General features: G+C 29.7%; 1 protein-coding gene across 1 annotated transcript in view; it reads left to right on the top strand.

Annotated features, from left to right (window-relative positions):
- LOC119603109 (sodium-coupled monocarboxylate transporter 1) overlaps positions 1-26519 on the top strand; it is a 99926-nt gene that overhangs the window by 59219 nt on the left and 14188 nt on the right. Inside the window, exon 4 of the mRNA XM_037955003.1 lies at positions 1259-1406. Within this exon, the coding sequence (XP_037810931.1) occupies positions 1259-1406 (148 nt within the window). The remainder of the gene's footprint in view (positions 1-1258; positions 1407-26519) is intronic.

A 26519-nucleotide genomic window follows, 5' to 3' on the forward strand; every position in this document is an offset into this window, starting at 1 on the left:
TTTTTAAGCCAGTATTGAGCGTTAAAATCATTTTCTGAAGGGGACCTTCTTATATGGGAGGGTATTACGGACCGATCCGCATAAAATTTCGTAGAGAAATTATGGCTCGTATAAAACTTGTTCTTATCGAATTTCATCGCTATACTCACATTTTCAAATCAGATATAACTGTTAAAGCTGCTTTCCGAGGGGCCACTTGTATGGGGGATATGCGAAAACGTGGTCGCTTATTGCCTATTTTGAATAAGAAAGAAATATATAGGGAATATATGAGGAGAATTTCAACCCTTTTACTTTTTCCGATCGGACACTATCGCGCTTTCAACAGACAGGCAGACAGAAGGACAGACAGACAGGTGGACAGCCAGAGAGACAGACAGACAAACAGACAGACTGACAGACAGATAGACAACAGATATGGCTAAGACTATGTACTTAGAATTTAATTAGGACCCAGAATGTACACTTTTGTGGGTCTATGTGTTACAAACGGAATAACAATATACGCCTAACTTTTTTGGTAGTAGATATAAAAAACAGTCCAGTTGCAATCTAATGGAGGTTAAGCTCATCGTCGAGAAAATTTTCTCTCTTACCCTTCTCTCTCTTCTCTTTTCTGTCTAAAAGTTAACAAACGTGGTAAGCTCAAAATCCGTTGTCAATAATGAGCTTACCACATTTTTTAACTTTTAGACAACGGATGTGCATAAAAATTAGATTATGACAACGAATTGTTGCAATGTTGACAACGTTGCGTAGTTGGATGTTCTTGTATATACTTGACAACATCCATTTATGTCAATTTGGTAACAGACGTGTATATTTTTTCCCCTCTGTGTATGTATAACAAACAATCATTTCAAAACAAAAATTATACCTCGTAAAATAATTAAAAATTATTTAACAAGCAATTATCAGTTCTATTATATTCAAACTTTGTCAATATTTTGTTATATAGAAAAAAATTATTAAACTAATATTAATTAATTAAAACATATTGTCCAAAGTATTAGATGTTTGCTAAATAATTAGAAAGTTTGATAATCAAATACAAATCAACTATTTTAATATTGAAACAGCTGGGCTAAAGTGTTCCTGCATTGTTTAAAATTTTATTTATGTGTAATTTATACTATATGTACTAGAGTTACTTAGCAAAAAAAAAAAGCTAAATGGACAGCTGTTAGAGACCATTTGATGTATATTTCTTGTATAACTAATTATTTATAAATGACAAAACTTTTTTTTCCTTTTACAGGTTATCCCAGTGAATTGTTCTATCGCGGTTCGGGCATGTGGGAAATTATCTATGGCATGGCCAGTGCATATCCCTTGGTATGCTTTATATTTGTACCAGTTTATTTTAATTTGGGTATCACTTCGGTGTATCAATATATAGATTTAAGGTAAGTGTTTTTTCTTAAGTTTTTGTTTTAATTGTTTTAAATAAAATTTTAATTGAAATTTTGTTTAGTTAAAAATGTAACACAAAAAAGTTAAATTTAACATTTTTTTTAATCAATTTACTTGAAACTCAACGACAAATTATACTATACAAGTGTTAATGTCATTATATTATTTAGCAGTACATACATAAGTACCGTTAAACAAAATAAAAAGATGAAATTAGTTTAAAAAAAGCAGAAGGACAATTTTAAAAAATTAAAATTTTAGTTTAGTAATTCAAATAACAGCAAATTTGTTTATCCTGTTTACTTGCTCTTGTACATTTCCGTTTTGGCATTGAGTTTTTGGTAGATTAGGATGACACCATTTGTTGGAAGTAAATTTAATTAAAAATTTTTAATATTGTTATTCAGATATTTGTATGAAACTTCAGAGGAATATTCCATAAGGTCCAAGGATAATACTTTTTATAGGTCATGGGGGTCTAATGTTATTATAATTAGTAAAACTTTAACTTCTTTGTAAAATAGATCCTCATATATATTTTGTTTAGGTTTTGCAAGGTTTTTGATCCCACCCTATTGCTTACTTCATTCCCCCTTTTTTAAAAAACTCAATTGTTTATTTATTCGTTTCGTTTGGTCTGTTTGAGACAACATTAACAAATTAAAAACTAAAGAGAAAAAAGTAGTAACAGATAAAAACAAAAGTAAATAAACAAAATAAATTAATAGAGGATGATGTAAGTAAATAGGGAAGAAACTAATTGCTTTTACAACAGCATAAAGTTTGTATTCTTTTTTAAAAAGGACAACCAGCCAGCCAGCCAACAAGTCCAAGAAATCAATGAAACGAGACAATTTGTAAAAATCTTACAAATAACAATATAATTTCAATATTCCTCAAAACTTTTACTCTGATAACATTAACATTTTATTAACAACATTTCAAAATGTATGTATGTGATAACAGAAAACATGTATTCCCAATTAATACTATAGTCGTCCTAAAGTAGAGCAGGGAAAATATGTGTTTTTCTTTCGAGAAAACATGTCAGAACATTAGTTAAGATAAAATTAACAAGAATCCAATTTAGAAAAACAACTGCAACAATAACAACAACGAAATATTACAAAATGATTAAAACACAAATATAAATAGTTAAACAAGAAAACAAAAAACAGAACAACAACAACAGCAACAAAAAAAATATCTTAACAAGCTGAAAATTACAAAGAAATTGTTGTTCTTGGCTGCTCAATTAATTTAAATTTGGCAAAAAGTTAAAGGACAAACAAAAGAGTATGACAAAACCCAACAAACAATAAGTTGCATATTGTACCCTTAACCTTCACTTTCCTCTACAATAATATTTTCACAGCCTATAAAGTATATGTATGTATATTTTGTCGTTTAAGGTTAGTCCGCCTGTCTATCTGTCTGTCTATCTAACTGTCTGTCTGTCTGTCTGTCTGTCTGTCTGTCTGTCTGTCTGTCTATCTGTCTGTCTGTCTGTCTGTCTGTCTGTCTGTCTGTCTGTCTATCTATCTATCTGTCAATTTTTGAAAGACCCCAGATATCTTCGGAATCCAAATGATACTTTCTATAAGTTTTGTATTTAAAAACAGCAAAATGGTTCCATAAATAACGGATATATGTAAAATTCCGAAACAACCCATGAAAATATGGTGAAACGAACAATGTTTTTTCATAGCTAGCTATTTTAACATGTGCTTGTCCTACGAGGAAGTCAATCGTCACCACATAGATTACAAAGAGGCACACAAAAAGCTTAAGTTTGTTTTTTAAGCGTCCACTCTCTCGTTTACAAAGGGGACACTAAAGTGATGATTTCCTTCACCCTCGTTTACAAAGAGTACATCCGTGATGAAAGACGAATTAGAGTCAACAAGTTCGTTAGACGTAAGGGGAAATCACTGTCTTTTTCGGATGCATTGACTCTTTGTCGAACTGCTGGGAACATAACAAAACACAATGAAAACAACAACATGCTGCTCATTGTTATATGTAGTATGGTTTTTGTTTAATTTTTTTATACATAAAAAGTTAACAGCTAAAAACAACAACAAAGTATAGAACCTATTTTTCTTGTTTTTGAGAAAAAGTTTTATTTAAAAATATCCTAAAATTTAAATCAATAAGTTTGCTGGGCTATAATAATGTGTCTGTCCTTGTTTGTATTTGTGTTCACAATCAGTGACATGCTAAATTCAAAACAAAACGACAACAAAACTCAAAACAGTTTACTTTTTCTCTTACAACATGGTTAATTTGAAAGTATAATACAACAATAATAACAAAATGGAAACATGTAACAGAAGAAGTTTGTTGTTTAAGTAAAGGAGGCACCAGTCCTCGGTGGGCTGGCTGCCTGGCGGACACGCTAGTATACAGTTTGTAATGGTATGGGTGACTTGTTCACATATTTGTTTGTCTGATTGTTTTTCCAAAAAATTAACAATATTTTCTTTGAAATTTGTTTGTTGTATTTGCTTTTTTTACACTTCCTATTCCTAAGTGGCTGTAAATATGTATTAGCAGCAATAATGACAAAGTCTGCCAAATGGAGTAAAATATTCAAGAACCCAGCAAAGAAATATATCAAAATTATTTTATGAAGATTGGCCTATAGAATATTTTCACTAGGGCCCTTCTGTATCTTTAAATCATCATCAAATTTCATTGAAATACTTAGTTTGAAAATTGTAAGCCAAATTGTTTACCGGGTTCCACAAAATCACTTGGGGTTGTGGGACAATAGCGCAAACTATCCAACAATTCTAATTTCTATTTTAACAAAATTGCTTAGTTTTCTGGAATATGTTGGAAAAGTTAAAGAAATAAAAGGGTGGTGCTGCGTGTACCAAGACAAGAAATTAGAATAATTTTCAAAATAAATAATACAATTTTCTTATCAAGTGTTGACACGTTTTTTACGTTTTTATTTATGCGTTTATTTTCATGTGTCAGTTGTGTTGTGTTTAAAAGTAAATTGAAAATTAATTAAATACTGAAACAATTTTAAATTTGTAAACATACAACGGTAGCCACATCCCAAATACAAACATATACCACAGGATTTTTACACAGACCATTGGCAAAGTAAACAGAAGATGCGATGGACAGTGTGAACGATTGGCAGAACATTTTTCATTGAAATCTTTTTGAAATTTATGTTCACTTTGGAACACAAAAGATACTAGATATTAGACATCTGCACTAGTGCGTTAAAAATGACTTACAAGTCACTCGTTTATTTTACGAATACTGTCTGTAGTGCGGCCGAAGTTAAAAAAGCAGTTGATCATCCACACACAACAATAAAAGTGTAAAAGCAAATAAATACAAAAAAAATAGAGACAATAGAGTTAAAGTGAAAAACCAATCGGAATAATGTATGATCTGTTTCGAAATGTTTCGAGACAACTTATGAGTGATTTTATAGATTTTGTGTTAATTTAAACAAAACGCTTTGTTACAAGAATAAAATACAATTAGTAGAATTTAGAGTTTACTTTTAATCGACAAAATGCAAATAATCAATGGGTGTAAAATATTTTTTAAATTTTTTCACTCATATGCATTCCATAATTTGTAATAAATTGTAATTTCTGAAACAAAGCGACATCAACATGCTTTGTTGAATGCTTTGAAACAACTAAATAAAATTGTTGTATTTTTTACGCCCTTGTTAAGAGGTTCGTTTACGATCGTGTTGTGCACATGTAAATTGCCGAAAATCTTCGCATTCGAAACAATACTAGCGCAGTACTATGGTTACAAACAGTGTTGCCATATATTTTTTGAAGAAAACTTTTTATTTTTATGAAAAAAACTTTTTTCAACAAAAAAAACTTTTTTTGTACTAAAATTACAAAATACCCAAGAAAAATTAGTGAAAAAATGAGCAAATTGAGGAATTTTAAATAGCTTAATGATAATTGGTACAGAACTTTTCCTTAACATCAGTAGCAAGGAATTACTGGATATTGTGGTCTTAGACACCATAAATTTACACTTGAAATGTCATGATGAATCTATGTAGATTCTGTGTACTACAAGAGGAAACCTCTGAACTTTTGTAACTACCCGTCATTGGGAACTCGAAACACGAAGATTTTGTCTTACCCAGACCCAGATGATATCTTCAAACACTCACCGATTAATCCATTTATCTTCATGCGCGAATTTGGCCTAGTATGGTGAACCAATGGGCTGCACAAAATCTCTACAATATGGTCGAAGTGCATTGTGTCCTTAATGTCTATTCTAAGGGATTAAGGTCATCAACACCGGTTAATTTTTTTTCAGTTTTTAGGAATATCTCGAATATTAATGGTATAAAATATTATTTTGTTAATGGTAAACATTGTTTTTTTATTTTAAACTTATTTATTGATTAAATAAAATAAAAACTGAAAAACTGTATAAATTTTAAAAAAAAACTTTTTTTATTGGAATAAAACTTGAAAACTTTTTTGAATCTCAAAAAACTTGCAAAAAAAGGGAAAACTTGACATATGGTAACACTGGTTACAAAGCATGAAAGCTGTTTGTACGTAAAAGTTCGAACTGATCACACTGATCACTCGTAGGTTTCGAGATGTTTTTGCTATTATAAAGATGTTTTTGCCTAACTATATCAAACACTACACAACTCTCAACGAGCGAGACGAGTAATATTCCGTTTCTATATTAAGCAAGTTGTGTGTGATTATAACTCATTTGTTCGAACCTACACATCCTGCACATGCTTGTTTAATATTTTCACAATAGTGTACGTGTATTTTGATACTATGCAGTACTGTGAATTTAAGAACAAGTATACCCATGCAGATGTTTACTAGATATAACTCCTGTCATGGTCTGTCAGTTTATCAATCTGTCAATTTTCCTGAAATAAATTGCTTTAGTAAATTCTAGACATTTCGACCCATAATTGAACCGATTCCACATTTTGGACCCATAAGTTTTATCAGGAAATCTGTATTATTTCATTTTCTGTAATTGAGAAAGTAATTTGTATCCATTTATTATTAGAAATAAATTTTTCACATTTTCTTTACAAATTTATTGTACAATCTAACCACTGTCAACTGTCATATTGTTGTCATTAGTAACACTAATATAACTATGTTTGCTGGTATGTTTGTATGTGTGTGTGTGTAGCTTGGTGATGTTGGCGTTGTCGTAGTTGTCATTAAAGTTGTAACTTATGTACATAGTTGTTATTGTATGTGCTGGTGGTGTTACTGCTACTGTTGCTAATGTCTCAACAACTATAGCTCCTGCTGTCATTATAATCAATGTGACATTTCAAACATAAACACAAAGGACACTTGTTTGCCTTTAGGACAAATATACAATTTAATTCAATACAAATACTAACAATGAAAAATCTAAAAACAGATGCCAAACACACACATACACACGCACACTAACGAACCTACAAACACCCACACTTATGAATGTTGTAAATTTTACAGATATTTCATTTCAAAAATTATTTCAAAATCATTTAGTGTTTTGTAATAGTGTAACAAGAAAAAAAGAAATGAAACCAGAATATTTTCATAAATGGTGGAGGTGTATTGGTTGGCAAAACAAATACTAGAATGTCTGTTTTTGTTTTCAAACATTTCGTTAGATTATTTCTTAATGAAGTATTTTGCATTTTTAATGAGCTAAATCATTAAATTGTTATTAAAATATTGTTGTAATCAGCAGACAAAAAAATAGAGGAGAAAAGGAAGAAGAATTTTACAGTTAAAGCAACAGCTTTCAACAAACAAATGTAAGGAGTAACAAAATGTGTGGCAACATAGTGTTAGTAGGTGGCAGGCAGTTTTGTTATTAGCCACTATTTTACAACACCTACGGAAATAACAAACATACTAACTACACTTGTGTTAGGCTTACGAATACAATGGCAATATAGTAGAGAGTAGATAATTTGTAAAATGTTTTTTGTTTTCGAAATTTTCATTTATGTTTTATTTTTATAATGACAATAGAAAGCCACCAAAAAGGAAGACACAACATTTGCAAACAAACAAATATTAATTAGAAATTCAATTAAGCATTTTCATTTTGTTCAAACATTGCTGATTAAGGGGAAGCTTACTAATTGAAATTATTTTTAAATTTAATTACATTAACATTTTGTAAGCTAAAAATTTCATCATGTTGTATGAATACGGTGACGTGTTAGTGATATTTTGAAATTAAATTAAGTATACGTCGTGTCAGTACACGATATTAGTAACAATTATAAAACTTTTTTACAGTTTAATAGATTTATTTAAACTTGAATAAAGTAAGAAAAAATTATCGGTAAATCCTTTTAAGAGACACCCTACACCTATTTCTTTTTTGTTGAAAATGGGAGAATTATTATATTATATTATCATGAAAATTGAGTTTAGCGTGCACACAAGCTTTACATGCACACACAGACAGACCGACAGACGGACGGACACAACTAAATCGACTCAGAAAGTGATTCTGTACCAAATGATATACTATAAAGTGGGTGTAGGACCAATATTTTTGGGTGTTACAAACATCAACACAAACGCATAATAGCAGTAAGCCTATGTCGCTTACAGATTTTAAGTTTTTGATTTTAACTTGAAGTCATAGATTTGTCTTTGGACAACTCTCAATTGGCTAGTCTAGTGAATTTTCTATTTACTAGTAAATTGACTTGTATAGCGACTAGTATATCGACTAGTCTATTTACTAGTCCATAGTCCAGTTTTTTGACTAATATGTTGTGTAATCTAAATGAATAGTCTATTGATTAATAAGTTGACTAAAGTATTGACTAGTCTGCTTTTGACTAAAACATTATATAATCTATTGCTTAATCTTTTGACAAGTTTATTGAATAATCTACTGTACTAAATTATTGGCTTGTATGTATATTGACTAGTCAATTGCTTAGTCGAAGGCTGGTCTATTCACCCCAATTCTGCATTTCGATTACGTTTACGTATTTAGTTACGCTACGATCGAAAAAGGGTATTCCAACAAAAAACTGAATCATAAGAAAAAGAAGAAACAATTCCTTTTTGATTGTGTGTATTCTGCATTACGATCGTAGCTACGTTTTTGTAAGTTGTTGTTTATGTGGCGAAGAGGGCGAATAGAAATGCAGAATACCAAAGTTGCCAAACGGAGAAAATTTCGATTCGAATTGAAATGTCTAGTCTATTGTATAGTTTAGTAACTAGTCTAGTACTAGTAAATTGACTAATATATCGACTAGTCCATTAAACAGTCTATTAACTAGTTTACTGACCAGTTTAATGACTAGTCTATTTACTAGTAAATTGGCAAAGGCTACATTGGCAAATTAGTCTACTGACTAATAAACTCTAGTGACTAGTTTATTGACCATTCTATTGGCTAGTCTAGTGTCTAGTCTATTGACTAGTAAATTGACAAATTAGTCTACTAACTAGTCTTCTACAAGTCTATTGACTACTTTAGTTACTGGTATATTGACTAATCTATTGTCTAGTCGTTTGGCTCGTCTATTGACTAATCATTTTAATAGTTTATTGACTAGTTTAGTAACTGATAACTATTGAATAGTCTACTAGCTAGTATATTGAATAGTCTATTAACTAGTCTAGTAGTTAAAAAAGCAAAATGCTAAAACCAAAAAAAAAGGACTTATAACGCTGAAATTTGACAAAAATGTTTTCCTAAAGTTGCTTAAGAAAATACAAAAATATAGAAAATTTACCTTTTTTTTCAATATAAAAGTATTTTTACATAAATCGTATAATATACAAAAGTTATACTATCATACAAAATGACGTATGATTGATAATAATTAAAAAAGTAAATAAATATGACTCATACGCTGTGATATTTAAAGCAAAATCTTAAAGAAATTATTCGTTTTATTGGAAATGGTGCGTGATTAAAAATAAATATAAAAATATAAATATACTAATATACTGTGTAATTAATTTAAATTTTTATTTAAATATTTTGAAAAAAGTCTATTAACTTTGAAAGTAAATAAATAAAATTTTTATAAATAAAGATTTGATATTAAGTACCTTAAAATTATTGAACAAATTGGACTTATTTGTATTTTACTTACTAATTATTATATGAACATTGGAAATTACGTACCTAAAATAAAAGAAAAAAAATTGGTTAAAAAATAAATATTAAAAATGATATTACTATTATCACTCCTATTAATTTTCAATAAACTAATTTTTTCATAAAATTTCTCTTATCATATAAATTACCCAATATGTAAACAATTTGCATTAATATTGCAAACATAGGAAATAATCAACAAAAAAAAACTAAGAGCAAAAAAAAAAAAACATTGATACTTCGATTCCAAAAAATCATTTGACAAATGATGACACAATAGAAATTGTACATTAAGCATATTATGGGCATGTTAATGTCATCAATATGATATTCCAATACTAAACCCTGCACTAAACTACTCCAGCATAATACTATACACATTATTAAATGTTTACTCTAACAAGCAAATTTGTAAACCACAAAAAAGAATACATATAAATCCCAATATACATACATATGTACTTGTAAACGTTTGTTATAAATTTTGAGAAATTTTACAATAAATGAGTAAAAATGGGAATTTTTCATAAGTGTTCTACAGGATTAAATAAAGCATGGATAACTTAAAGTATTCTTAGCTCTAAAGCTTAGTTAGGAAATCACTAAAAGATATTAAATTACATAAATTCCTGATCAACACCGGGTACAAAAATCAAATGCTTTAATAAAACCAAAAAAAAAAAAGCAAAGAGGCAGAGAAATACCAACCTTCATAAATTGTAGACAAATAAGTGGTTAAGATTGTCTAACTAAGAGAGAAAGAGCGAAAGGCGCATTAAGAAAGTTTATTTTTTATTATGACAACAAGTGTGTGTGTGTGCGTGTATATTTACAGTTCGATTTCCTTTTCCTTCAATATGCACGTAAGCGAGCGGAAGAGAGAAGAAAAGCCCTGTTATTTGTTAAACGATTATCGTGTTCATATGAAATAAAACTTTATTTATTCACACAAACATACACATACACACACACAGCCCTTTTCGATATAGTTGATGTTACTAGTGTTTTGAGTATTTTTTATCTTTTATCGTGCACAAATAACAAAATGTACACAAATGGAAGAATACAATGCAAAACTATGATCCCCAGGGCGTTTAAATACACAAGCATAAAATTACATTACACACATACAGACAATGAATATTTACTGTTTTCATTTTTTTTATTTGGTCGGAAATAGACATAAAGACGCAACAAAAAAAAACAAGATACGAAATCATCAAACGGAAACAAACAAATGGAAGCGATACTCACACCTAATACATTCAAATTTAGACAAAAGTCAAATGCCATAAAAAGTTACTGAGAGCAAAAAAATAAAGAAAATAAAAAGATTTTTTGGGTACATTTTTGTCCTTGTTGTTTTGTAACTAACAAACTAAGTAAATAAGTTATTTAGACCACACGTAATGTTTACATGCTTAGTCAAACGCAATAGACGTATGTTGCTAACAATAACGCCGAAACTTACGTATCTAACAATGTTATTGACGTTTGTGGCTGAAAATGATGAAACCTTTGTGTGTGTTTTTTTGGAATTGCTAAGAGGGTATACAAATTAAAAAGGAAATAAAGAAAATTTGTTTAAATAGTAGCCGACTTTAGGTTAAAGCTAATTCGAACATTGAGACCGACATATACCAAACTTGTAGTTTAGAAGCGAAGGTATTAGGTTTGTCTGACCTAGTATATCTGATCAAACGATCGGATTCTGTTACCATAATGATTGGCACTTGCAGTATAGAAAATGTTAAAAATTTATATTTATTTATAACTCAAATTCATAGAATTTTTAATGAATTTCAAGTTACAAACAAATTCTTTACTAACAGGCATTCCTATAGCGTACATACATGTAAAAATTAGGAATTATTTAGGGAAAAAACTTTCTATTTGTATTTTTCTCAAAACCGCAACCAACCAAGGCACAACTAATAGAAAAAATCAACAATAACTACCCAGTAGTTTTACACAAAGTTCAGGTATACCCTTTTTCTCAAATGTATCTAAATAATCTAGAAAGAACGCACGTTATACAGGTTTCTTGGTAACTTTTTAAACCCACCATGATCCTAGTGTAGGATCACTTTAAAAGAACTAATCCATAGATAATTATCTAACCAGGAATAACCAAACAGACACCCACAACTGTGGGAAATTAAAAGCAACAAAACAATAATGAAACCACATATTCATACAAACAAAAACTTTCATACACATACATAAGTATTTCAAACAATATGTTTACATATTGGTTAGTCCCCCCTCCCAACAAAAAAAAAGAACAATTTTTAGTCACTCTATTGGTTCGTCCTTTCGACCTTTTTAACATACATACAATTTTGTCACTTACTATTCTATCTGTCCGTTTGCCTGTCAGTCATTTTGTCAAAATGTTCACAGAGAGTGAGAGACATTGATCTAACAAACATCAGCAGTATAACAAACCAAACATATCTGTTCAGTCAGTCAACCATCATTTATACTATGAGAGCAACAGTGGCAGCAGCAACAACATCAAAAATGGAAACCAAACAACAACCAAAACCAGCCAACAATTGAAGCGCGAACATTACCCAACAGTTTTGCTAGGTGCCTAAGTATCTTCAAACAAATTGATTGTATTGTTGAGTCATTTCACATGTTCTCTTTGTACTACTTACAAAGGGGTAGTCGATTTCGACTTTATAAATAATCATCAAGGAGAGAAACTCAGTTGATAATTTAGTATTGCTATGACATCTAGAGAGAACATATATATACCACTATTATTGTTTGACAAAGTACTGCAAAAGGTAACTCAATTTCACTTTAATGTCAGTAATTAATCGAAAGGATAATCACTTTAAGGGTGTTAGTTTGGGACAGGCACTTCCAACTGCAAGGTACCATTTAAATATACAATTCATAAACATCACCAATAAACCAAACCAACATCTAACCATTTATTCATTTCATATTTGTTGTGTTTTGTTTTCCGCTTACCATTACACGTAGAGAATAGTTTCAGTTACAAAAACCTTAAAAGAAAACAACTATGCATTTCCGTTCAAACCACGTCCTTCCATCCATCCCTGAGTCTGTCTGTCTGACTAGCGGAAACATAATTCCACCTGAGCAGAAGAAAATGTTCGACAAATATTCTATATTAATATAAATAGAGAGCAATATCTGGCCACAATTTCGCATAGCACCCATACAGGTGGAATATAGTTTAAACATCAACCGGTTTTTTTAATTATGTACAAAATACTTGATTCAAGTATAGATCTTGATTTCATGATGATCATTATAAAATATTTAAATTACTAATATATTTGACCCAAAACTTTTGCAATAACTAAATATATTATTACTGCAAGAATAATACATTCAATAAATGTAACAAAATTTCATATGTAATATGTATCATAACCATGAATATTTATTATTTTCTGTGTATCCTACTGTTTTTGTTATTCCTATTTGTATTATTGCTAACATGTTGTTGACGAATCTCTGTTATTTTTGTTAAGAACTTTACTGGTCAAAGTGCGTGTATATGTATGTATCTATGAGTGTTTTAAATGTTTATACCCTACACCACTTTAGTAGGGAGGGTATATTGGGTTTGTGCTGATGTAACATACAAAAATATTCGTCCTATACCCACCTTAAAGTATACCAATCGGCTTACTATCGTTTTCTGTGTCGATTAAGCTATGTCCGTCTGTCCGTCCGTCTGGCTGGCTGTCCATGTAAACCTTGTGCGCAAGGTACAGGTCGCAATTTTCAAGATAATTGGATGAAATTTGGCATACACTCTTTTTTTGGCCCAAGGACGAAGCCTATTGAAAATGGTTAATATCGGTCCATTATTTCACCTTATGTACATATAAATATATTCACAAAATTTTATCAGGCTTGGTCCATATTTGCCCCTAGCCCCCATATAAAACCTCTTTCATAAAATTGGTTTTTCATCCATAAATGGCTTAAATGTATCGGAACAAGGTAAAAGAAGATTAATGCTTTATTATGAAAAAAAATTCACATTTAATATTCATAACTGGTGTAGTGTATCATATGGTCGGTCACGCCCGACTATACTTTCTTACTTGTTTTTAGTTCAAAATGTGTACACACTCTCATCAAATACATAAAATAAAACCAATATATGATTCTATATATGGGCAATTTCGTGTCAAGTGACCCATCATTTAAAATCGATGAAGAAATAGCGATCTGAACTCCTTTGGACAATTTTTTGACAAAACGTCAAACTTTGACCTATAAGTCCGGAAGTTCTTGACCGATAGAGCTGAAAATTTGTGTCTGTCCTACTATCCAATAGTACTAACCTTAGTGCAAATTTCATCCAAATTGACTTATTAAGTTGGGTCACTTGACATAATATTGCCCATATATATGTACATATATATTGAAATTAAGGACGATAAATAATCAAACTGCAAAAATCTCTATTTAAAGGATTTTTCAAAAACTAGTTGTTGTATAAAATTAAAAATATTTTTTATATTATAAAAGCAGATATTAAATGACTGTAAAAGTAAAATTCTTTAAAAAAAAAGTTATTTCCCTATTGTGCATGTTTATATTATTATTTTGACAATTCTCAACATGATTTATTTGATTTATGTTGATTCGTTTACATGTTGTTCAACACAACACAACCCAACCACCAGCTATTGTCCCGTTAAATATTTAACAGACATCACCACATAAACAATCTCTTCATGCTGTTTAAATTCAACTCATATGAAGAGTATAGAGAACAATTTTTTTTACAAATATAACCACTAAGTTAACGTTATTATATTATTTTTATTTTTTTGGTTATTCGGTTGTCTAGTTGATTGTCCATTATTTATTTTGACATGTTATTTTCATTTTTTTGTATTAAATTGTGAAGGAATATTTGTTACGGTTTTAGGTACAGTGGATACTCATTAAATGCTACAAGTTTATAATATTTATGTTAAAGTTTATGTTCCCTTTTAATTTTGCATTATTTTAAAAGAAATAAAAAGTTTTGTGAATTATTAGCTAAAAAAATTATTGATGTTACGTTGCAGCAGAGTTTACTGTATGCTCTTTTTTTAATATCCTTGTTGTTTATTGTTTGTTGTGATTTTGAGGAAATTGAAATTATAGTCATTATTCTTCTAATACTATGTTTGTTTTTTCTATTATCCTTTATCTATAAATATAAAGGCGTTTTTGTTTTGTATATAAATCTTTAGGAGATGACTGTTAAATTGTTTATAATTTGTAAAAAAAATATGTTGACAAATTAAAATGTTAATATCGGTTTCTATTCAATATTTGTTTACTGTTTGACAACCTCAAATAAATTACAACTAGGCAGACATTTTGAACAATGAATGGTTTAACAAAGACTAACAGAACAATTTTGTTGTCCGATAATGCCGATAACTCGAAAATTATAATAGATAAATATTATAAGCATGCTTTTCAAGATCTATCCGAGCTCTGTTAGATAATACAAGCATACCCTGGGTGCTTCGCTACCCTAACTTAAATTAAATACATACAAAATTTTGTTTACTTTTATAGAAAATTAAAATTGATTAAACATTTTTCCCTTTCAGTAGATTCTCATTCACTAAGGTCCCTATATTTTAAATTTTATTTTCAATATCGTAAAAATATGAAAAAGTACCATCAGAAAAACGAAAAAGTACAAAAATCTCTCTCAATAAATTCTCATATAATAAGAACCGTGTGTTCCGGTTAACCATTATAAAGACTCTAAAAGGTACCATTTGAAGAATAGAAAAGTACCAAATAGTTCCTACTTACAGAATATTATTCGGTCAAGACCATGTCCAGGTTGAATATTCTAGAAAATTAAAAAAGTATGAGATAAAAAGTACTAAAAAGTTCTCTCTTAAAGAATCTTATTCAATCATGTGTTTTGAATTCATATTAAAAAACATACAAAAAGTATCATTTGAAGAATGAAAAAGTACCAAAAGTGGAATAAATTTTACCTAAGTGGAAAGTACTACTAAAAAGAGTACAATTTTTCCCCTTTTCGCTTAGAAATATACTCATTCGAGAATTAAGTTTACAAAATGTTCCGTATTTAAATCTATATATCACAGATAAAACTAAAACGATTCAAATCTGCATTCATTTGTTCCAGAAAAATAGTGCTTTCAAAAAGTACCAAACAATTTACTCGAATTTTGTCCTATATAGGCCTTAGTGCTCCAATTCTAAAATAATATACCAACAGCATATTTTGTGTGAGAAAATAAACTAACTACTTTTTCAAATTTTATAAAAATTGGCTCAATGAGTTTGAATAAAATTAAATTACCCGTTTTTCCCTTTTTGGTACTTATTTTCCCCAGTGAAATAGCAAAAACTTTATTACAATAAATATTACAGAGTTAGTCCGTAATTTAATAGGAATAATTCTTAATGTCCTAAAAAAGTACCATAAATACAGTTTTCTACCTTTTACACCCAAAAGGACTGAATTTTAAAAAAGTACGAAACAGGTGTCTCATAATTTTGGGAGATGTATCCAAAATATTTATAAAAATTTTATTATTTTTATTAGTTCAAAAGTTATAAAGGGCCAAAAATGGTACCAAAATCACCTTTGTTACACATTTTTACCCCTTAAAAGTACGAATTTCAAAAAAATACCAGACACCCATCTGTTCATTTTAAGAGTAGATACAGGCGCATTTAAAATTTTTCTTGTATCACTAATATTGTGTAAGATAATTAAGAAACCCTGTTTTATCCGTTTTTTTCCTTTTTACCCGCAAATGTACAAATTTCCAAAAATCCCTCCTTAGTGGATCTACATAACCAAAAACACATCTACTGTCAAAATTTCATGATTCTAGGTTCAGCCGTTTAGGCTGTGCGATGATGAATCAGTCAGTCAGTAACGCTACTCTTTTATATATATAGATAAGTCTTTGAAATCCGAAAATGGCACACGATGATGTCTAAGGTGCCCTACTTGAAGCCCTCATAATACCACCTCGGGTGCGTTTGTGGCTTCCATTCTCGTAACTTAAACTCCAATACATCTGAGATATGTGCATGTCAAATTTTATCCAGATCGTATGCTAGTAGTGTTTTTATAAAACGACAATAATTTTATTTTAAATTAAAGCTACATATTTAAGTAATTTCTTTGCAGAAATTATTTAATCCAACTACTTATTCACCTGACATACATTTATTCAAGTATAAAATATACTCGCTTAAGTATTCGCACTATTACAAGTCATTATCGTCATCATCAACATCAGCAATGACGCCATTTATTTGTAGCCATTATTTCCGCTGCTGTTATAGATATAACTGTTTATATTTCCCATCGAAATAATGGATGTACTTATAAATATTCGTAGGGTGTTTCAATTTAATGCAGAATTCCAGAATTCCATTGTTCAGTGAAATTTCTACCACAACAAATTATAAAAAATACACCCTAATAAATACATATATGTATAACAATTCAACTCCGCACATTAATTTACTCTTATACTTATGTATGTTTAAGATGCGTGTAAATTATGATCATCACTGTTTAAGAAATGTTGCAAGTTATGTTCAAAAGAATAATGTTTTACATATTTTTTTATATTGCGTTGTTATTTTTAAATTTTTTTGCAATAATAATGTATGGACATGAAGACACTGTTGTTCATTCTTCAATATTTGTTATTTTATGTTGAAAGTTCATATTTTTACTTTTTCGTCGTTTCAATCTTTAGTCTGTCAGGTAGTAAATACTAGTTAGAACAAACTCGTACATTCATAACTAGTTTTGTGTTCATCAACTTTTGCTGTTTGTTCTCTCATTATTTTATGGCATGTTTTTGCTACAACAGCAACAGGAAGATGAACAAAAAAACTCATGATTCTTGAAGTCTGGAAAAACACACGCCACAGCCACAACAGGATAATCAACGCACGTAAAATATGTAAAAATTGGTATGTATGGATATTGTATGTTACATACATATTGTACACGTGTAGAAGAACATCGTTCCGCAACCATAGACAATAGCGGACGAAAGCCATTTGTGTGCAGTATGTTCTCTTTGTGCCGACCCTAGTTATAAAGATGCAGACACACACAGGAAAAAACAGTAGCAATAACAAAATGGATTGAATCTGTTATATTTTCATAAGTTTATATACCTCCATAACTTGTATTAAATAAGGATATATCATCTTAGATCTGTATTAGGGTGGTTACCTTTTATATATAAATTGTTATTTTGCTCCAGACGAACAGACATATAGACTGACTGATAGACGGTAGGTCATGTCTAGATCGTCTAAGAATTTTACAAGAAACGTTTGAAACACGTTTCAATCTGTTACAAACAAAATGACAAAACCAAAAGACAACTTTTAAAATTTCCCATCTCTGTTGAAAAGAAAAGAACATATCTGAGAATATATATTTTACTAATAGTACTAAAACCTGATTTTAACATACAACTTTCCATTTCAAACATCAGTAGGCCATAAACAATAAATGCAATTTCTATGTTCTCCACATTAAGGCTTCCACCTCCTGCCAATTCAAATTTCTCTATGTTTAGCTAATGTCATTATTGTTCATTAAAATCCATTTTATATAGACATAGGCACAACAGATTTTCTAATTTGTTTCATTTATTACCCGCTACACTAAATGCTAACAGAATAAACGGTTTTCAAAATCACTGTTTTATAATCGAGGTGGCATTAGAGTTGACAAAGTGGGAGAGAGAGAGAGAAAAAAAGTACTTAACAAAGTTAACGATGTTTGCGTATTAACAACATTATGCTTGCTACATGAGTTTACTCTATTTTTATCGAGTTGCAAATGTTAATGACATTACAGTGTTGTACGGCAAACATAATCATTGCCTATTTATACATGTGTATACGAACATATATACGTTTTTGTCAAATAATAAACACGCACACAAGAGTAGTAAAAGGTAGAGAAAGAGAAAAGTCTATCAACACATTTAAGTTGTGATGACGTTGACACAAATATATCATCACACTTTTTCCAATTGACAAATGAAAGAATGAATATATAATGATAATGATGATGTTGATAATAATAAACATTCATGAAGCCCCGCTATACGATATGGGTTTAATCTTTAAACCACTCTTTATATTACTTAGAGATACTGAAGTTATAGTTAAAATCCTCCTTATATTACTAAGGACACATCAGTGCCAAATCATCCAGAAGTTAGACATTTAAGAAAAAAAAATTATCAAAAAGGATACGTTGACTTCTTGTAAAACTACTGGAAGATATTTCTATTTTGCGTGTGTGGTAATGTTCAGGTAATGATTTGTTGTTACATAAATTTGTATATGTAAAGCTAGACACGTACATTTAAGACTCGTGTGTTGTTCGAATTCACATCAAAGTGCATTTACAAACGGAAACCAGTACTTGACTTTTACTCTGACTTTTATAATAAATGTTATTTATTATTGTTGTGAATACACACATACATCTGTATATACATAAATAGATTACACATGTAAAGAATACACCACATAATATGTAATTGTATACATGTTTATGTACTCGCATTCATTTGTTGTGTCTTTCATTGATGAATTGCTTTTGTATCATCTCATATAGTTCTGTTTGTTTTTGTAATTTTCTTATTACGAATTTAAAAGAGCATTATGAGAAAATCAACAACACAGCAGCAACAAAATGGGAAACATAGCTCTTTGAGACGTGACATATTTATAACCAAAGTTATTGCAAAAACACAAATAAAGGAAAACAGAAGAAAAATATAAAAAATGAGTAAACAGAATGTACAAAAAACATTATGGCAAAGATGTGACCGGAAAAATTTGGTAAATGTTTATTAAGGTTATTTTTCTTATACCACACCGCAAAGTAGGGATGTCAATCGGGACTGGTACTCACAGAAAAATTGTGTTATAATTTGTTATAAATTTTGAAACATACATACTATTTACATATTTTTGGTTTAATTTCAAGTTCAGTACTAGTTCAGTTCTAGTTCAGTTCTAGTTCAGTTCTAGTTCAGTTCTAGTTCAGTTCTAGTTCAGTTCTAGTTCAGTTCTAGTTCAGTTCTAGTTCAGTTCTAGTACAGTTCTAGTTCAGTTCTAGTTCAGTTCTAGTTCAGTTCTAGTTCAGTTCTAGTTCAGTTCTAGTTCAGTTCTAGTTCAGTTCTAGTTCAGTTCTAGTTCAGTTCTAGTTCAGTTCTAGTTCAGTTCTAGTTCAGTTCTAGTTCAGTTCTAGTTCAGTTCTAGTTCAGTTCTAGTTCAGTTCTAGTTCAGTTCTAGTTCAGTTCTAGTTCAGTTCTAGTTCAGTTCTAGTTCAGTTCTAGTTCAGTTCTAGTTCAGTTCTAGTTCAGTTCTAGTTCAGTTCTAGTTCAGTTCTAGTTCAGTTCTAGTTCAGTTCTAGTTCAGTTCTAGTTCAGTTCTAGTTCAGTTCTAGTTCAGTTCTAGTTCAGTTCTAGTTCTAGTTCAGTTCTAGTTCAGTTCTAGTTCAGTTCTAGTTCAGTTCTAGTTCAGTTCTAGTTCAGTTCTAGTTCAGTTCTAGTTCAGTTCTAGTTCAGTTCTAGTTCAGTTCTAGTTCAGTTCTAGTTCAGTTCTAGTTCAGTTCTAGTTCAGTTCTAGTTCAGTTCTAGTTCAGTTCTAGTTCAGTCTAGTTCAGTTCTAGTTCAGTTCTAGTTCAGTTCTAGTTCAGTTCTAGTTCAGTTCTAGTTCAGTTCTAGTTCAGTTCAGTTCAGTTCTAGTTCAGTTCTAGTTCAGTTCTAGTTCAGTTCTAGTTCAGTTCTAGTTCAGTTCTAGTTCAGTTCTAGTTCAGTTCTAGTTCAGTTCTAGTTCAGTTCTAGTTCAGTTCTAGTTCAGTTCTAGTTCAGTTCTAGTTCAGTTCTAGTTCAGTTCTAGTTCAGTTCTAGTTCAGTTCTAGTTCAGTTCTAGTTCAGTTCTAGTTCAGTTCTAGTTCAGTTCTAGTTCAGTTCTAGTTCAGTTTCTAGTTCAGTTCAAGTTCTAGTTCAGTTCTAGTTCAGTTCTAGTTCAGTTCTAGTTCAGTTCTAGTTCAGTTCTAGTTCAGTTCTAGTTCAGTTCTAGTTCAGTTCTAGTTCAGTTCTAGTTCAGTTCTAGTTCAGTTCTAGTTCAGTTCTAGTTCAGTTCTAGTTCAGTTCTAGTTCAGTTCTAGTTCAGTTCTAGTTCAGTTCTAGTTCAGTTCTAGTTCAGTTCTAGTTCAGTTCTAGTTTCAGTTCTAGTTCAGTTCTAGTTCAGTTCTAGTTCAGTTCTAGTTCAGTTCTAGTTCAGTTCTAGTTCAGTTCTAGTTCAGTTCTAGTTCAGTTCTAGTTCAGTTCTAGTTCAGTTCTAGTTCAGTTCTAGTTCAGTTCTAGTTCAGTTCTAGTTCAGTTCTAGTTCAGTTCTAGTTCAGTTCTAGTTCAGTTTCTAGTTCAGTTCTAGTTCAGTTCTAGTTCAGTTCTAGTTCATTCTAGTTTCTAGTTCGTTTAGTTCAGTTCTAGTTCAGTTTTTATTCAGCTATCAGTTCAAGTTCTAATTCAGTTCAGTTTCTCAGGTTAATCAGTTTCGTTCAGTTCTGGTTCTTTTATTTTAATCAGTATTCTAGTATTTAATGTTATACTAAAGGCTTATATTAAAGGTTTTTTAAAACATCGATTTGTTTTAAAACAATAAATTTTCGAGAGAAATTAAATTACTAGGCACAGCAAAAAAAATCTATTTCAAGTGCTAATACATTAATTAATAACAATTTCTTAATACTTCAGTAGTACACGGAACGTATGATTTATATTTAATTTGCGCATTATATGGAAATCACTCATGCGTTCAAATACGTTACACTTAAAATGCGTTTTTTAAATCAAATTAAACATAATGTTTCATGAAAAATGCATAAATAATTTAATATTTAAAACCAAATATTTTAACAGAAAATATTTTCAACACTTTAACTTCTTAAAAAATTGTTTTCCTTTAAACACAACATACGAAGTAAAATTAAAAGGGTTTAAAAACAAAAATAATATAATTTCAGTTAACTGTCATCACTAATAAACGGTTGAACTGTCACAAATTAAATACTGTACACACACACACACACACTTTTATACAGTTGAGTTTATGCATGAAAGTAAAATACTTCAACGCATTTTCAATATTTAACAACATTAATGATACAAAAATACATTTTTTTTATTATTTTTTTCTGTTTTTGGTCTTTCTTATACATATATTTGTATGTATGTACATATATGTATATATATGAACTTATGTATATTGTGATGCATTTGTTGTGCTATGTATGTAAGTAGTATTGACCAAAAGAGGATGTTGTAAATTTATGGAAATACTACGAAACCTTTCAGGATGTCCAATACGACAAAAAGCGAAAAAAAAAATGAAAAACAAGTATGGCTGAGAGATGTTAAAATTGCTCGTTTATAACTATTATGTACACTTAAAGAATATTTTGTTTGGTTTATTACAGATCAATTTTAATGATTGGTATTATATTCAATATTTAATGGAAAACCTTGAAACATTTTTAATTTCAGTTACAGTTTAGATTCGGTTCTAGTTTAGTTCAGTTTTAGCGGTTCTAGTTCATTTCTTGTGCAGTTCTATTTCAGCTTAGCTCAGTTTTAAGAACTTATTCTTAGTTCAGTTCTAGTTGAGTACAATTTATGTTCGATTTAAATTCAGATTCATTGTCTTTTTCAATAATATTTCGCAACTCAATGTCAATTTTTCCTCTATGCGTACAATGTTATGTTTATCCTAGAATGTCTCTTAGTATGAACTCTTCTAATATCTATTGGCAGTGTCTTGAAAAAAGTTTGGATAATTACGTTGCCTTTGCAACTCCATTCAAACTAACACAGTCAATTACGTTTGCATTCTTTAAGTGTAACAATAAAAATTTAATAATATGTATGAGTTGCTATGATACCCTCCCTGCCAAAGTAACAACGAAATGACAAGTAATTTTACATGGATATCCGTAACAGAAAAGAAACAAAATGCAACTGCAACGATAATAATTTAACAACGTCACTGATGCCACTGAAGGATAATATTTTTCCACTTGAATTGAAGATATAAGAGATAATTGCATATACCATGCATACTAGCAAATTGCAGACTACATGCTATAAGCGTTTATTTGTTAGTGTGTACAACTATGAAGTTTACATGTTTCTGGGAACATAAAAATGCGTACATAACATAAGAAATGTAGCCATTTTAATTAACAATAAATTAATAAATGTTTTCTACTCGTTTAACAGTTTGTCATGGTTGCAATTTTTTGTTACAAAATGTTTGGCAAATGATTGATACAATGTCACATAAGAATAACAATAATAATGTAAAAGTTTAAAAGTAATTGTCACAGTTTGAAACTTTATTTAAGTGTATTTAAAATTGTTGTAAATCATATTTACAGATATTTTGTTTTTGCTTATTGAAGATGTTATGCATACTCAAGTGTGTGTATGTGTACGTTTACAATTTATCCCTTAGGTCATACATAGAGAAAATTCTTGCGAAAATAAAATCTAATCTATAAACACTGTAATGAGTGTGTAAGTAATTTTATATGTTTTTATGTCTAAATATCAGGTATGTGAAATTAAAATTTTAGTTAGTTTCATCACAATATATGCAACATTTTGGAATGATAATGAAAAAAAAAAATGGTTTAGAAATTAAGCATTATTGTTGATTTACAATACAGATCAAGCTGACGATATTTCTGAACGTTATATAACATATTTGTCATTTTGTTTAGAATTCTAGCATAAAGTAGCACAACTCTGCACTTTAATTTACTCTGCAGTTCGGAGTGCCAGTTCAAACTGTTGTCCTATGGTTTCTGCATTAACGATTGATTTTTTATCCGCATCAAAATATTATAAATTTGTAACAACCAAATATTTTGGATACATACTGTCTGAAAGAATACTGCGGGGTATTAATGTATACTTATATATGTATGTGTAAATCTGATAAAGTACATTTGTTTGAGTAAAGTGAAGTAATGCACTTAATTTTTACAACTGTTATGTTTTACATACACGAACAGTAACATACACAGGCAGAGGTATATGTATGTTATACACTCGCACATTTAATTTTGCTGTAGCCTGGAGGAGCGTTAAGTTTCAGCAAATTTTTTTTACTTGTAATCGTACAAACATACATATTTTAGCATACTTGCAAATACTTTTCCCAAATGTATGAAAAATGATAATGATTTTTATTTCAAAAAGAAATTACCAGTAGGAAATTTTGGGTTCGATCCTAAAAGATAAATATTAGAATAAAATTATCGTTCTTGTATCGTCATTTCCTGCTATTTTCTAAGTATATAACTGCAGTTGAAAGCAAAATCCAAATGATGTAATCTATAAGTCCGAAATACAATCGTCGTTCTACCATAGGATTTGATCATATTTCCCCTATTTGAGGGTACAAATTACGTCCATGAGTTGTATCAACTAAACCTTCTATTGTATAATCAAAATATTCATTCAGTACTAGATTATCCTGTTAATCGATGTACATATCGCACACCTAGTACAAAAGTGACACAACTCAAAATTTTATTTTTGCGTTTTTATATTCTTTAAGCCCTAAGTTTAAGCCTTAACCTATACACAAGATACTAGTTTAACTCTACAAAAATAATAGTGTATTTTGTTGTTGTTAACTGTTCAAGAAAAAAACGTTATGTCTTTCTTTATCTTTCAGAATTTGTAAAAAATTTGTTTCCTTTTCTTAAAAAAAAATTTTGAGTTGTGTCACTTTTGTACTGGGTGTGCGATATATATCTATTATTTAAATTGTCCAGTGGTATAGGAGAATATAACAGAATCCACGATCAAAAGAAAACCAATCACGATCTTTCAGAAAACACCAGGTTGAAAAGCTTCCCTTATTCTTCGAAGAACGGAATATAATAGAACTTAAAGCTATGATACACGGTTGTCAGATCTTACAACGTTGTCAGTAAAATGTGCAGAAAATTTCTATCAATCGTGTGAACTTATAATTTTTCTTTTGCAACGTTGTCAGAAAAAGCATGCTGCAAGACAAAATTTGTAAGTTGACACTATTGTTAGACATTTTCTGCACATTTTGCTGCCAAGATTGTAGGATCTAACAACCGTGTATATATAGCTTTAACCTCATACTTAGCCTCTGTTGTAGGATCGGGCATAGTACGACGTATTTCAAAAAAGATAAATTTTCAAGACTCTTCTGTATGCTTTATATTGTTACACAACTTCGAGACATGTTAACCATCTACTTTGATTTTGGAATTTGGAAAACATCATCACTTCAAACATCAAAATCTATTAATTTCCTATTGACTTGTATTCACTCTCTACGCAATTAATGGTATAATGGTATATACATAGCAAAAAGATAGAATATAACAAAAAGTCCCAACTTTGTAATTGTAAGCAAACTCAAATACTTTTATACACACTTACGACTTCGAATGCTTAAGAAACAGAATACATACTACTATAGAATGAATGGAAATGAATAGAATTGACTAGAATAGAAAAGAAAATACGAAGAAGACCTAAGACTTTGAAAAACATTAAATTTGTTACAAAAGAATTACACAAAGAATAAAAAAAAAGTTAGAAAAAAGTTTTTTTTTCTGTTACTTTAGTAACTACATAAATAGTTTGTTGTATATGGATGATATAAAATTAACAGTGGAAGTTGTAAGAGAGGGAACTATACAATATATGTATATAAGGGATTAAGTAGAAACTTGTGAAAATGATCATGTAAATGTAATTCTGTAAGTTACTTCATCAGACTTGATTACGGGATCGCTGGAACTACAACTTAGTGTTTGCTTTTTGTGTTTTTGTCACTTTTAATATGGTTTACTGTAGATTTACTTAGAATATGTTTTCGTATAAAACATGTATTCCTTACAAATATTTTAGCACATAAAAAAAGCACCAAAATACACCTTAACTATTACAAATACACATACAAATGAAGAGCAACAAAATATTTTGTAGGGAAAAGTTGACAATAAAATACAACACTGGTTTAAGTTTATGAGACATAACGTATGTAAAAGAAAAAAAGTTTTAATACCCTACAATACATATTAAAAAAGAGAAGGTATAATATGTTTAGTGCTGATGTTTGTAACGCTTAGTAATATCAATCCTTACAATCGGCTAAGAATTTTCTGAGTCGATTAAGATCAATATTTTTCGATATAATTTCCAATGGAAAAACAATTTTCCAGAACTCCTTCTCGTTAAATAATGAAAATCTCTTAAATATTAAAATTATATTAAAAAATATTTAGACATTCGATTGCGATCGGCACTAATCATAACTCCAACATTAAAGCTTCTGAAAATCACATTAACTTATACAAATGTTTTTAAAATGCTGTTATCGAGATCAAATTTGAAATTACAACTCTTTAAATTGTCAAAGCTCCACTAAGAGAGTACTTACGAAATGAAAAAATAACAGTGTAGTATATTATATAGTCGGTCTTAACCTTTTGTTTTACTTTCGTAGTTTTCTTTATAAACATTTTCGTTGAATAAGACTTGCGGAGATTTTCCACAACAGTTTTATGACATTACTATGTGACTAGAAGGTTGAAGTATTTACCAAATAAAATACAAGTAGAAATATAACAATCGGTGAAGACAGCCCTTTAGAAAAAGTTCTCTCTTGGGTGAAACCAAAGAGGGATTTACACACTCGTAAAATGAAATTGCATTAAAGTAGTAAATTTAGCAAAAATCTTTAACTATAGATTTAAATTAAATAAAGTACTTAGTTTATAAAAGATCAAAGCTAAACTAGTGATTAGAGGTCGATCACTATTTCTTTACAATTTTTATTTTTCTCAAAATCTT

Source organism: Lucilia sericata, unplaced genomic scaffold (genome assembly GCF_015586225.1).
Source record: "Lucilia sericata isolate MDLA Ls3-8-SP2 unplaced genomic scaffold, ASM1558622v1 Contig000274F_arrow, whole genome shotgun sequence".
NCBI lineage: Eukaryota > Metazoa > Arthropoda > Insecta > Diptera > Calliphoridae > Lucilia > Lucilia sericata.